General features: G+C 48.0%; 1 protein-coding gene across 3 annotated transcripts in view; it reads left to right on the top strand.

Moving 5' to 3' along the window:
* The window catches only part of AHCYL2 (adenosylhomocysteinase like 2), a 77,819-nt gene that overhangs the window by 47,804 nt on the left and 15,940 nt on the right, over nt 1-14,075 (top strand). For all 3 annotated transcript variants that reach the window (XM_062609461.1, XM_062609463.1, XM_062609462.1), the window contains exons 2-6: nt 2,182-2,290; nt 5,973-6,116; nt 6,541-6,641; nt 7,660-7,762; nt 8,840-8,934. In XM_062609461.1, coding sequence (XP_062465445.1) covers nt 2,182-2,290; nt 5,973-6,116; nt 6,541-6,641; nt 7,660-7,762; nt 8,840-8,934 — 552 coding nt within the window. The remainder of the gene's footprint in view (nt 1-2,181; nt 2,291-5,972; nt 6,117-6,540; nt 6,642-7,659; nt 7,763-8,839; nt 8,935-14,075) is intronic.

Raw genomic sequence — 14,075 nt, 5'->3', positions numbered from 1 at the left:
CCTCAAATACCCTGATGTTTGATGAAGCTGCTGAGCTGTCGAGGGATTTGCTTTACAGGAAGCAGAACCTAAACTAAATCCCTCCAAAATAAGGTGATTTCAGGCCAACAGCTTCTCAGGCAAGGGATATAAAGAAAGCTGGGGGGGGTGTGTGCAAAGACCCAGTTCCACCAGGATCAGAGGTGGAACCACGACTCCTGGCTGTAATCTGAGTTTGATGTGGGGGGTTTTCCCTCCCCTGTGTGTTTCCTGAGCCAATGTCCTTCTCTTGTTTGGTTTAAGATTAGCAGGAGCAAGCCCCCATGTGCTGCTGCAAATCCTCTCCCAGGTCCTTGCTCCAGCAGCTTGGAATGGCTGTCCCTGGGCCAGCTCGCATTTGGGTTCACAGGGGACCCTGCATTAGCCACCTGAGAGCCCCCCCCCTCCTCACCTTTGTCCTTTACTTGGTGGCCTGAAAGCCAGGTACTAACTGAGCATCACCAGCCCTGCTCAAGGGCACTGTCAAGTGTCACTGCTCGAGCTTAAATTGGAGTTCCCAGAATGGGATCAAATTCTTTCTGGTTTGATGACTCCTTTAAAACTACTCAAAATACCCTCAAGGGGTTGTTAATGCACTCAATTAAAGGCTTTAGTGTTTGGGGATGTGAATACTTAACCCTGTTGGATCAGATGGAGTCAGTTTCTACTCATAGCAAAGTCCAAGGAGATTTGCAGTTGGAAGTTGTGTTTCCAATTTCACAAAATCCCAGACTGGTTTGTGTCAGAAGGGACCTTAAAGCTCCTCCAGTTCCAACCCCTGCCACGGGCAGGGACACCTTCCACTAGAGCAGCTTGCTCCAAGCCCCTGTGTCCAACCTGGCCTTGAACACTGCCAGGGATGGGGCAGCCACAGCTTCTCTGGGCACCCTGTGCCAGCGCCTCAGCACCCTCACAGGGAAGAGCTTCTGCCTAAGAGCTCATCTCAGTCTCCCCTCTGGCAGGTTAAAGCCATTCCCCTTGGCCTGGCCCTACAGGCCCTCTCCAAATAACGAAGGAGTTCCGTCTCAGGAATCCATGAGCTGTCTCTGACCATGATCTGAGCCCACTTTGGGATTCCATCACTACATTTCTACCTGCAAAGCAAACAGGGTGAAGTGAAGGTGGGGCTGGCAGCATCTCACTGCAGATGCTCATGGGGATCCTCCTTCTCAGCTGGGAAGGTCTCGCAGCTCATCAGCCTGCACAAGCAGTGCCTTGGTTTACTGTTCTTCACACAAAGCATTTTATATGGGGCATTAGCCTGGTTGTGCTCAGCTGCTCCTAAACCCGCTGCGGGTCTTGGGGCTTCACAGATGTTCATCTGGAATCTGAAATCTTCATTCCTTGGTGATGACTGACATGGAAACAGGCTTGAGTCTTCATCTCCAGTTGAGCAGGTTGCTGTTTGTCACCCACAGCAATGAAACGAGCTCCACTGCAACAGGATAGACACAAAATGCCCCAAAACATTGGTGTTAGGTCCATGGCTGTGGTGTTATTGTAGGTGTTGCTGGTGAATGATAGTGCAGGTGCTCTTCAACTTGGATAATTACACTTTGCCAGCCTGTGTATCGATTCATTTACACACTTTATCCTTTATGTCTTAACTTGTATAAAGTTGTGTCCTCTTCAATACAATACTCCCAAATACTTGTGTTCTCCAGGCATCCATGCTCCCAACTGTCACAACAGCCTTGAGTATGTACCTAATATCAGCTGGTTCTTAAGACAGAAGTGGTATCTGTTACTTGAAGTGTTACTTTTGCTTTATGTGTTTCATACAGCAATTAGGGAACATCTCAAACTGGTCACCACAGTAAACGGTGGGAGACAGGTCGGTGTCTGCATCAGCTCTGCAGATGCTGGTGGCCCTAACAGAGCTTCTGTTGTGTTAAGTAACCTAAGTTGGGTGGAGAAGCTTTCTGATTTGTCTAGTTAAAAGAGAGCATTAAGGTATTTGGAAGCCAAATCTGTGGATGCTGCACCTGTGGAGGGTCTGATACTAAATGAAGAGTCAATTGAGCATACCCTGTCCCTATAGGAATTGTGATTTAACCCATGACTGAGATGGTGTCGGTGTCTGCTCAAGGCTTTGGGACCTTGAGATTGATCTGTCTCAGACTGTGTTTTCCACCTGACTGAGCTATCCATGTCTCTGAACAGATCCAGTTTGCTGACCAAAAGCAGGAATTCAACAAGCGCCCGACGAAGATCGGCCGCCGCTCGCTGTCCCGCTCCATCTCACAGAGCTCCACAGACAGCTACAGCTCAGGTGGGTGATGTTGGCTCTGGTGACACCACCTCTGCAGGCTGCTGGGCCTGTCCTGCCTCTTGCTCCAGGATGAACCACAGCTGCGGTGTAGTTAGTAATGTCAGAGGGAAGGCATGGAATGGGGGTTGTTGCTTTTATTCCTCATCTTTATGTGTAGTTGGGTAGAAAATTGAGTTACTCTGGTGCTCTAAACTCTTCTGACATCTCCTTATAACCCTCAAGTGCAGTTGCTGCTGCTTTTCCTCCTCTCTTCCCCTTCCTTTTCCTTCCAGGCACAGCAAAACAGTTTTCCCATTGTCTTTTGCTTCCATGTTATCTTCCCTTCCTGTTCTTGAATAAACCCACATGGATCCCACACAGATTTAGCCTTAAACTCACCCGTTGCACATGAAATTGGAGTCTTTGGAAGAGCAGCAGTGACATCTCAAGGCCACACGTGTGTCCTGCTACATGAAGAACATGCTAGATGAGGACCAACAAGCTTCTCACATTTTCAGCTTTAGAAGAGCAAAGGTGGACAAGCCGTGACTATTGGGTCTTGTCTGCTTCCAGCAGAGGCAGGTGCTTGTCTCCAGGAGATACAACTGCTGGAGGCTGTGATCTGATCCTGGGCACAGAACAGTGAAAGCCACATGCACAGTCTCATGTCTTCACCATGGTTCCTGTGGAACAAGCGGCTGTTCTTTGTCTCCTTTCCCAGCTTTTGGGTTGCTGCTTCTTCTTTCACGCTGCCTTGCATGCTTGGAGGAACCTCCAGAGGCTTAGAAGAACCCCCCAAGGTTGAGGAAAACCTGGGTAACCCCTGCAGTGGCTGCATTTCCACCCAGAGGGCTTTTAGGAGAAGCATCCTTTCCATAGAGACGTCAGCATGGGCTTTGTATGCACTTTGTAATTCACTTGGCTTATGTTTGAAATGTCGTCTTGGGTAGCCTGGTTCAAGCTGGAGTTTATGGTTAGACTTCTTTAACAAAGTCTGGGATTGATATAGCATTCCTGGAGGTTTTCCAGCTCCATCTGATACCTGATCAGCAGGACATGGTTTCTGACTGTCATGTTTGAAGACTGATTAGCCTGGCTCATATCATCTTGTTGGCTCCTAATTTACAGCTGGAAGAACTTGGAGCAATTTGGGGGAATTCTCCACCCATTATACTTCACATCTCCCATAAAAGCATCAGCAATTGCAATTAATTAGCTCCTGAAAGTATTATCTCTCCCTCCTAATGAAGCTGCTAGACTGGCAGTCAGGATGGAAGACCTGCGGCCCCACAGCAGTTGTAAGATGGATAGATAAATCCCATTAGTACCTCTTGGCATGGATATTTGTCATTCTCCTTTCAGGGCTGAGCAGTAGCTCAGTCAGAACAACACATTAAGCCCTCCTGGGATGGGAAAAGGTTGGAAAAGAAGAAGGAAGAGCATAGAGATGAGAATGGAGGGGAAGAATCATTTAGATTGGAAAGAAACACATCATCCAGTCCAACCATTCCCAGCCCTGCCAAGGCCACCACTATCCCATGGCACTGAGGCCTCGTCTCCACGCTGTGTGAACACTTGCAGGGACGGTGACTGCAGCCCTGCCCTGGGCAGCCTGTTCCAATGCCTGAGCACCCTCTGGGGAAGGAATTGTTCCTCAGCTCCATCTAAACCTGCCCTGGTGCAGCTTGAGGCCGTTTCCTCTTGTCCCATCCCTTGTTCCTTGGGAGCAGAGCCCAGCCCCTCCTGGCTCCATCCTCCTCTCAGGCAGTTTTAGGCAGTGATCAGGTCCCCCCTGAGCCTTCTCTTCTCCAGACTGAACCCTTATCTCTAACCTAAATCTCTCATGTTTAAATTTGAATCTTAGTTCAGTGGTTCAAGATCTGTGGTTTTAAAGAAGCCTCTGCACGGATCAGCTGTCTTCAAGGAAACAATTTTCTTTTAACTATTTCATCCTTTCTTCTGTAGTCCTTGATAGACAAGAGCTTGGTATTATACAAGGTGCTCTTTTGTCCTTAAGCCAGGCCCCTGGTCCTTCCAAAGCTGTTGTGGAACTCTGAATCCAAACTGAGTGTGCAGTTTGCAGGGTTGGATTTGACCATGCTGGTGAGGATGGAGTCTCTGGAGAGGAATTCCAGCAATGTCTTATTCTCCTCCCTGAGCAGATTATGATGTGAGCAGGTCCCTTGGAGCCTGGCACACCGACAGCACCAGCGCTAAGCTGTTGTTCCTTGGCATCATTCCAGTGCTTCATGCAAGCCAGAAGAGAAAGTAATCGGCTTGGTGGGTGCTGTGGGAATGATAAATCCATGGCCATGATGGGGGAAGGGTTAACTCCTTGTTTTGGGGTTCTCTGGTGTGAAAATGCCACCAGAGCCATTGAAATGCTGGGTAGAGGTGGTCTGCCTCTACTCCAGGTTCTCTTGGTATCAGATCTGAGGTCTGTATACCCTGGAGAGTTGTAGCTCTTTGGGAGTGCTGGTGGGGTAGTTGATAGGATCCTGTCCTATGGTAGGTCCTATCCATGGGTCCGTGCCATTTTTCCCATGTTCACCCTTCCTGTTAATTCCTTTGGCACAGAATTGGGGTAGAAGGTTGGGAATCTCTACTGACAAATCCCTTGGGTGTTTGGTGTAGATCATTCCCTCTTGGAGACTGCCTGGGAATGGAGCTAGCTCACACATGGAGCAACTCCGGCCAATAGCTGTTGAGTTTGACTCTGCAATGTTTCCTAGGCAAAGTTTCAACCATTTCTTTCCTGTTGTGGAAGAAGGAGAACTCATCATCATCTGCACCTCACTTGGTAGTGATGTGTAATATTGGCTACCTCCAGTGATAGTGCTGCTCTACGAAGGTGGTCCTCTTCTGCTGTGACCAATTGATGCCAGGTCTCTCATGTCCAGTTTAGAAGTACCACGAGGCAGAAGGTAGAGACTTGGAGTAAAACTTCAGGGCAGTTTCAGGAGAAACGGGGGATGATTGTGTGGATGAGGCTTTGAGTTGGGGTGGAAAATCCAAGGGGGCTGGATAGAGCTGTCTGTAGATGTGCAGAGATGTTGGTTGGAAGGAACGACCATGGTCATCCCTGCCCACTCAGAGCAGGACATTGCCAGCACAGCATCAGCTGAGCCATGGATCTCCCTAACCAGTTCTTGAAGTCCTCCAAGGATGGAGCCACCACCTCTCCAGGCAACCTCTGCCAATGTGTTGTCCTCCTGATGAAGAAGTTTCTTCCCAGCATCCCATGTGAGCCTCCAAAGCAGCCATTGCCCTTACTGAGGAGTGTTGAAATAGAGCAAATCCAGGAACTGGGAATGCCACCGTGCTTTGGAAGTACTCAGAACATGAATAGGCATTTTTGATAACTATCTTAAAGCTGTAAAGGCTTCGCATTTGGGAAGGGAGATGGGAGAAGGCCGCAGAAGAGCTGCAAAGCATGAGGAGATGAGCCTGTGGAGGACATGGGCAGTACTCAATCTAATTACCTCTGGTGTGGTGTTGAACTAGAGGTAGATGAGAATGAAGAACTCGCTACAGGTAAAAGCTGACTGTGGAGATACATTCATTGTAAGGAGAAAGGTTGATCCCAGCTGAGGATAGAGGGAGCTGCCATGTGCCTATGGAGAAGCATTCAGTAGATCTCTGTGTCCTTCCACTGCTTTAGGGAATGCTGTGTTCTGTTGCTGACCTCCTTTTCCTCCTCCAGCTGCCTCCTACACAGATAGCTCTGATGATGAGACCTCCCCCCGAGACAAGCAGCAGAAGAACTCCAAAGGCAGCAGTGATTTCTGTGTGAAGAACATCAAGCAGGCCGAATTTGGGCGCCGGGAGATTGAAATCGCTGAGCAAGGTAAAGGGGGCACATTCGTCAAGCTCCACCTTGTCCTATGCTGTCCTGTGGGGTTCCTCTTTCCCCCAAATCCTCTTCTTGTGAGGGTCAGTGTATTGGTGATTCCTGGACACGGTTCCTGTTGGAGATGGGAAGCTTCTAAGGGATTTTGTGGGATGGGAAGGAGTTGCAGGGTTATGTCATGTAGCTCCAACCAACCAACTCCTGAAGGACACCTTATAGTCAAATACATGTTGTTAAAATCAGTAGAGAAGGTGAAACCCATCACGTATGTTTCATTTAGCATGATAGTGTCCAGAAATCCATAGCAAAGGCAGTGCATGTTGAGGAAGTTGGACGGCAAGAAATTATGCTGGGTCTTTATTGTCTGCTCATCCCTCTTCCCATCCCACTGATGGACTTCCTTCTTTGTTTTCCCTTTCAGAAATGCCTGCACTGATGGCTTTGAGGAAGAGAGCTCAGGGAGAGAAGCCACTGTCTGGTGCCAAGATTGTGGGCTGCACACACATTACAGCACAGACGGCTGTAAGACCCCATCCATGAATTCCAGACAGGGATTTCCCACTGCTCCTTCTCCAAAATAGACCCCAAGTGGTTCACAGGGAGATGGGGTCTCTGAGTCCAGTCGCTTACACCAATTAGAAGAGGATGGTCAATTATGTGAACGTTTCTAAGCCTAAGCTTAAGGGTGATGTAAAGCATGTTCAGCCTGCAGAAGAGAAGACTTCTTAAGGGGAGACCTTAGAGCAGCTCCAGCCTAAAGGGGCTGCAGGAAAGCTGGAGAGGGGCTTTGGACAAGGGCCTGTAGGGCCAGGCCAAGGGGAATGGCTTGAACCTGCCAGAGGGGAGACTGAGCTGAGCTCTTAGGCAGAAGCTCTTCCCTGGGAGGGTGCTGAGGCGCTGGCACAGGGTGCCCAGTGAAGCTGTGGCTGCCCCATCCCTGGCAGTGTTCAAGGCCAGGTTGGACACAGGGGCTCGGAGCAAGCTGCTCTAGTGGAAGGTGTCCCTGCCCGTGGCAGGGGTTGGAACTGGATGATCTGTTCCAACCCAAACCATTCCATGATTCCGTATATCTGTAGGCATTGTTGGAGTAGTGATAACTAAGGAAATGGAATTACTTGCATCCCGTAAGCAGAAAGATGTTGTGGTCCATGATCAGTGCATTTACACAGTTTAAGAGCTGTGGTTTCTCTTCCAAATGTGGGACAGGAGTGCTTTCCCCTGACTAGATCTGGAGCTTTGCTGATTGAAATCTACGTAAATATATACTTGTATTTCCCCACGCACATATATATGCTGCATGGAGAATATACTTTGAATTCTGACTTACTTCATCCAGTTAAAACTGTAAAAAAAAAGGGAAGTAATGGCACAAATGTTTTCTGTGCAACTCCAACAACCCTGATGCTTCTTAAACCCAACTTTAGATACCCCCCAGGAGCTCTCCCATAAATATCAGGTAGAAATCCCAGTTGTGTGTTGCTCCGTGGACTGTGTATTGCTCTTTACATTGTTCTTTCTGGTTATTTTTGTTTAAATCCAGGTCCTGATGGAGACTCTTGGCGCGTTGGGTGCTCAATGCCGGTGGGCTGCCTGCAACATCTACTCTACCCTCAATGAAGTGGCTGCTGCCCTTGCTGAGAGCGGTAGGAAATATCTCCCACTTGCATCTTTCTGGGTTTCAAAGGATTTCTTCCTCTCCCATCATATTTAGTCTACTTATCAGTGCTTAAATTCTTTTTCCCTTCAGTTTAGTTGCTTTTGAATAAAGCTGTAGGGGGTAGAAAGCTCAAGATCAGTCCTTCCAGATGGTCTGTTCAGACCATCCTGATCTGGAAATCTTAGAATGACTTTTCTCTGGAGCATGAGTATACATAGTACAAATGATCCTGATGCACGTTACCTGATGAATGTGCTACATGAAACTGGGAGTTCTGCTAAGAGAAACAAAGCTCAATTTGATTTCATTTCTGTCCATTTGAGTCATAACTTTGACTAAAGAGAGAATTTTGGGGGGATATAATACACAAAACAAGCTGTCCCTGTTCCTGCTCACCTCAGAGGTGCCTTAATCCAAATCCTGTTTTGCCTGGGTCAGGCCAGGGGTTTTACCTGAGAGCTGGAGACACAGAAGAAGCCAAAGCCACCAGCTTCCATGTCTTGCTCATTGAAGCTGAATAACAGTTGTTCATGAATTAGAATACATTAAAATTAACCTATGGGTAATGTGCCTGAGAGGAAGGTAAAACATCTAACTTGAAGTGAAAGCTTGAATTGCAAACAGATAGAATCCCAGACTGGTTTGGGTTGGAAAGGCTCTTAAAGCTCCTCCAGTTCCAACCCCCTGCCACGGACAGGGGCACCTTCCACTAGAGCAGCTTGCTCCAAGCCCCTGTGTCCAGCCTGGCCTTGAACACTGCCAGGGATGGGGCAGCCACAGTTTCTCTGGGCAGCTGTTACCCTCGAGATCATGTTGTCCTCCCAGCTGGTGGCCAGAGCTTTTCCCTGGGGGAGACGAAGAAATTTAGGAAGGCTGAAGCTGTCTCCTCTCTGCTGCCTTCAGTGTGTGTCTCCGATGTGAAGGTAGATGTTGAAAAGTCAGACTGCAAGCAAGAACTGCAGTCATGTCAGGAGCCTGGTTCCTCACATGTGGACATAGGGGAGAGCTGATCCCAAGGGATTGGCTAAGGCTGTGTTAGCACCCATCTTCTTCTCTGTGCCAGGGTTCCCTGTCTTCGCCTGGAAGGGAGAATCTGAAGATGACTTCTGGTGGTGCATCGATCGCTGCGTTAACGTTGAAGGATGGCAGCCCAACATGGTGAGACGAGGCTGGCTGTAAGATGCTTTGAACCATGGGTAGCTCTCATCTAAAGAAGAGGAGGAGGGTTTCGTGATGGTCTAAATGTGAATCTAGACCTAACTTAGCAGTTCAGGCTTGGTTTGAGCACAGCACTTACATTCAAAGTGTTTTACAATTAGCTGTGCATTGCCAGAGATTAACTTATCTCAGATGTAGAAGGTGGGTTCAACAACTGCTGCATGTGGATCAAGCAAGGTTTTGCTGAACTGCTTTATACATAAGCACAGCTGTGTTAGTGCAGAGCTTATCAGGTGCTTGTTTTGCTTCCAGTTTACAACCAAACTCACTTTATCGAAAGCAGCTCAAACTCAGTGTGTTCTGAAAAGGGCTCCAATCCTTGTCACCATATTCCATTCAATTCACAGCTTTGCTTGAGGTGATTTTCCTTAAAGTCTCTCTGAACAAAAGTTGGATTTCGAGGTGATTTCTACACTTTAAGCCTGCTCTTACCATATTAAAACAAAGCCTCAGGTACCCAACTCTATTTTGCTGCTTGATTCTGCCCTTGTTTCTAGGGAAAACAGGGTGAGTGGAGGAATCTGCAGCAGTCAAATGTGCTGCTTTCATCATGCTTCCTGACAGGTTTTGAGTCTTATGACCTACATTAGATGACAAGTACTGAAAGGTGGAAGACAGGGGAGTATCTGTATGGTTGGTTTGCCAAAATCAGCTTGTTTGAGGTGGGTTTTCTGTCCCTTCCACTCTCCACCTGCTCATTTCCTCACGGAATGTCAAGAAATGCACCCTTAAGCTACAACTCTGAGCCTAGACACAATGGCAGCTTTCTTATTACTATTGAGGAGTGATTTCTCCTCAAAAATGACGGTAATTAAAGAGATCAGTGTACCAGAATACACATATTATACATTCACAGCATCTCTTCGGACCTCTTGATTCTGGGATGTGTCTTCAGCCATTAGTGTATTTTCGGACCTGCTTCTGGAGCACAGAAGTTGGGGAGCACCAAAGACCTTGGATCTAACAGTTCCCAAAGATATGCACACTGGATTTTGGAGGTCCACATTATTAGATTAAGAAATAGGATGTTGGACACTTGATGAAGAGATGTGGAAAGGATCTTCTTCATATGGGTCCTCAGAAGAGAGGAGCTGACAAACGTGGCCAGAGAAGCAAGGGGAAATCTGCCTCTCTTGTCCATCTGGTCTCAAGGCTGAAGCACGATGGACCTACTCTTCTCCTTGTGCTGGTGGCAGCTCTATAGAGCATGGATCATATTTTTTCTCTCCTGTTGAGACAGAATATGCCCAAATATCCTGGATCAAGGAGGTATGTTCCCAGGTTGTAGGGCTGAGCCTGAGCTGGTGCTCCTGACAGTCCACATCCTTTCTATAAACCTAAATCTGATCTCTTTTCACAGAGCCATGGAATGATTTGAGTTGGAAGGGAGCTTAAAGCTCCTCCAGTTCCAACCCACTGCCACGGGCAGGGACACCTTCCACTAGAGCAGCTTGCTCCAAGCCCCTGTGTCCAACCTGGCCCTGAACACTGCCAGGGATGGGGCAGCCACAGCTTCTCTGGGCACCCTGTGCCGGCGCCTCAGCACCCTCACAGGGAAGAACTGTCTCTTCTCTTCCCATCAACAAAATGCCAATGATTTCAGCATCATTGGTGGTTGTTATTGGCCATACAGTGCTTTGTAGATGTGAAAAGTAGTTTAGTAACATGTCTGTCTCTGTCCAGCATAAAATAATTGATTAGGAGTTTCATAAAGCATGGGGCAACTCAGAGTGCAAGTATCCAACTTGTACTCATTGATCCCAGGTGAAAGTAGCGTAAAATACATCTTAATTTTCAGGCTTCATCTTTAAACTCAATAAAAAAGAAGGACAATCTCTATTTCTCCTTAAAAGAAAGCAAGATCATAGAATCAAGAATGGTTTGGGTTGGAAGGGACCTTGAAGATCATCTAGTTGTTGTTCAGCAGTAAGTCATATTGACTTAATGGCAGGGTTTGACATACACCCAAAGAGACCTGTTGAGCATTGCTTTGCTGGCCCCCACCAGTCCTGTGTCCAGGTAGGCACTGCAAGGCAGGATGGAGCTGAGCTACACCCCATGCAGAGAAATAGGGATGTCTCACATTCCAAACCCCTGAATATTCCATGGTGAGGCTTCTGTGTGATGCTAGTCCATGGTAACAGTTATCCATGAATACTGAGAGTGTCCAGAAAAAGTCACCTTGGGTTTCCTGATGGGATTACAGACCTTCAGAGGAAGCAGATTCCTGTCTGTGTGAAGACATGGTTCAGAGTTGGGTTCCTTGGAATCTGAGTTTGGTTTCCTTGGCAGCATAAACTAATCTAGGACCACTGAGGGATTTTGATGCCACCTCCATCCAGGTCTTCCTGCATCTCCCTGTGTTTCCACCAGTTCATTTTCTGAACCAGGTTATTTTCAACCATGCTTATGAGCTAATCCCAGCTGATTTTAATGAGCTTGGGTTTGGGAAGATCAACCATGTGGTGCTGGCTGTTGCTCCAACAGAGTTGGAAGTGGGACAGGGTGAGACATTTGGTGGCAGTGGGCTCTTAGATGGGTTTAAGGAGGTTGTAAATGGCACCCTGGGACACCAGTTGCTTTCATGGAAGAGCCAGAGATTTTCTGCTGGAGAAAACATTGCAGCCCTTCTGTGCTGTATGAAATTGGTGACTTAGAGAGAAAAGCATTGAAAGAAACATTTACCAAGGAGATATGGAGACACCAAATCTGTCATAAGTCATAACAATTCAGGGTGAGTAGTGCTGTGGATACCTCCTGGTATTGGGTCAGAGAATGGTCCCATCTCCAAACAGAGATGTCCCTGCAGCCCTGGGGTGGCAGGAGGATGTTTTTTACATGTGTGCTGACTCCAGCATGCTCTGCTCCCAGATGGAAGTGCCAAAATCAAGAGGGAGGTTGATGAACCACCACCGGGAACATTGGTTTGCAGATGGTGCCTCTCAGGGTGGGTGTCAGGCAGCAGCACCCAGAGGCAGAGCAAAGCCCACGCCTGTAACTGCTGCTTTTCTGCACAAAATACTCTTTGCACATCAAATAAGTGCTTTATCCCCAAAAAACTCTGCCTGGGAAGAACTGGAATGAAGGGGATTTGCCTTTGGCTGTTTGGGGCTGCTACATGAAGGTGACCTCCTATCCAGAACTGGTTCGTGCACTGATCTGTGCTGGGTTTTCTCATCTCCTGCCCTCCTAGGAAAGAGGTAACTGCCAACCCCTGAATTCTCTCTTGGAAAGAGGATTATGGGTCCTATTAAATGGGGATTAATGAAATGAAGACATCCTGGGAGCCAGGCTGCTGAGTTCCTGCCCAGGAGAGCTGCTCAGCTCACTTAACCCTTCACTGCTTGCGCTTCCCAACCTGTTAATGGGAGTGGATCTGAGGGTTCCTGGAGACTCAGGGGTTGGGTCTGCGTGGAAGATGTGTGCTCTGTTCTGGCAGGACAGCACATGTTCTCCAGACACTCATGGAGGAGCAGCTGGAAACCACAGCATGTGCTTTCAGTGGAAAATCCTGCCATTTAGAGAGAAAAAGGTTGTAATGGTACAAAGCATTCCTTGCCCATGGATGTCAGTGTGGTGGCTCCATGAAGCCACCATGTCATGTCATGGCAAATCATAGAATTCCAGACTGGTTTGTGTTGGAAGGGACCTTAAAGCTCCTCCAGTTCCAACCCCTGCCACAGGCAGGGACACCATCCACTTGAGCAGGTTGCTCCAAGCCCCTGTGTCCAACCTGGCCTTGAACACTGCCAGGGATGGGGCAGCCACAGCTTCTCTGCACACCCTTTGCCAGCACCTCAGCACCCTCACAGGGAGGAGCTTCTGTCTTATCTCCAACCTGAACTTCCCCTGTTTCAGTTTGAACCCATCACCCCTTCTCCTGTCCCTTTGGTCCCTGATGAAGTCCCTCTCCTGCATCCAAAGCTCAGGAACATCATCTTTGTGCCCACAAGGGGGCTTCTACTGCAGGAGCGTGGAGAGAGTATTAATCTTTCCTGGCCGGCTGCAGGTGCTGGTGGGAGAGCTGCAGACATGGGCTTTAGAAGGTCCTGCTGAGCTCCAGTACCGGCCAGTGAGCAAAGATGCTTCTGCCCAGGTCTGACACTTGCATTTTAGGACACACACAACACACAACACACAACACAATAAGGGCTGGTGTGGAAGTCTTTGACGTTGGTGTAGGGAATATGCAAAGAGGATGCTAATGATGATAGGGAACATGGAAAGGGGATGGTGATGATTCAGTCAGATGTCTTTGAGTTGATGTAGGGATAATGGAAAGAGGAGCATGATTTTGATGTGGTCAAAAGTCTTTGGTGGTGGAGGAGGGGATATGAAAAGAAGACGATAATGGTGGTGGGGAACATGCAAGTAGAATGATGATGATGATGATGATGATTCAGTCAGAAATCTTTGACATTTGTGTAGGAAACATGCAAAGAGGATGATAGTGATGATGATGATAAGGGGCAATGTGGTCTCAGCAAGCTCAGGTCCTTGGCACTTCACCATCCGCTTGTTGAAATCTGCTCCCTGTCTTTTCTTGACTCGAAGTTTAACAGGAGGTGTCACACTTCCCACCTGCTTGGGCCACCTGTGGCCATCTGGATGGCAGGAGGACCTGGGGAAACACACATGTTTGGGATTTTTTCCTTTCCTTGTGCCTTCTTTCCCAGACACCTCTTTATGGTACCCCAGTGGGTCTCTGAAGCATTCAGAGCTCAGCACCCTCCCTGGGTACAGCTGTGTGTTGAGATGCAGGAGGGAATTACCCAAATGATCCTCCTTCTCCATCCTTCTCCATCCTTCTCCATCCTTCTCCATCCTTCTCCATCCTTCTCCATCCTTCTCCTTCATCCTCCTCCTCCTCCATTCTCTTTCATGCTCCTCTTTCTCCATTCTTCTCCATCCTCCTCCTCCATTCTCTTCTTCCTCCATTCTCCTCCTCTATTCTCCTCCTCCTCCATTCTCCTCCATCTTCCTCCTTTCTCCATCTTCCTCCTCTTCCATTTTCCTACTCCTCCATTCTCTTCCTTCTGCACCCTTATCCTCCTCTGTTCTTCTCCATTAGCAGCTATTAG

The sequence above is a fragment of the Pezoporus occidentalis genome, unplaced genomic scaffold, assembly GCF_034315485.1.
Source record: "Pezoporus occidentalis ecotype Australia unplaced genomic scaffold, CSIRO_AGI_Poc_V1 ctg138, whole genome shotgun sequence".
Classification (NCBI taxonomy): Eukaryota; Metazoa; Chordata; class Aves; order Psittaciformes; family Psittacidae; genus Pezoporus; species Pezoporus occidentalis.
Note: the sequence above shows the minus strand (reverse complement) of the source record. Positions and strands in the feature narration are given on the sequence as shown.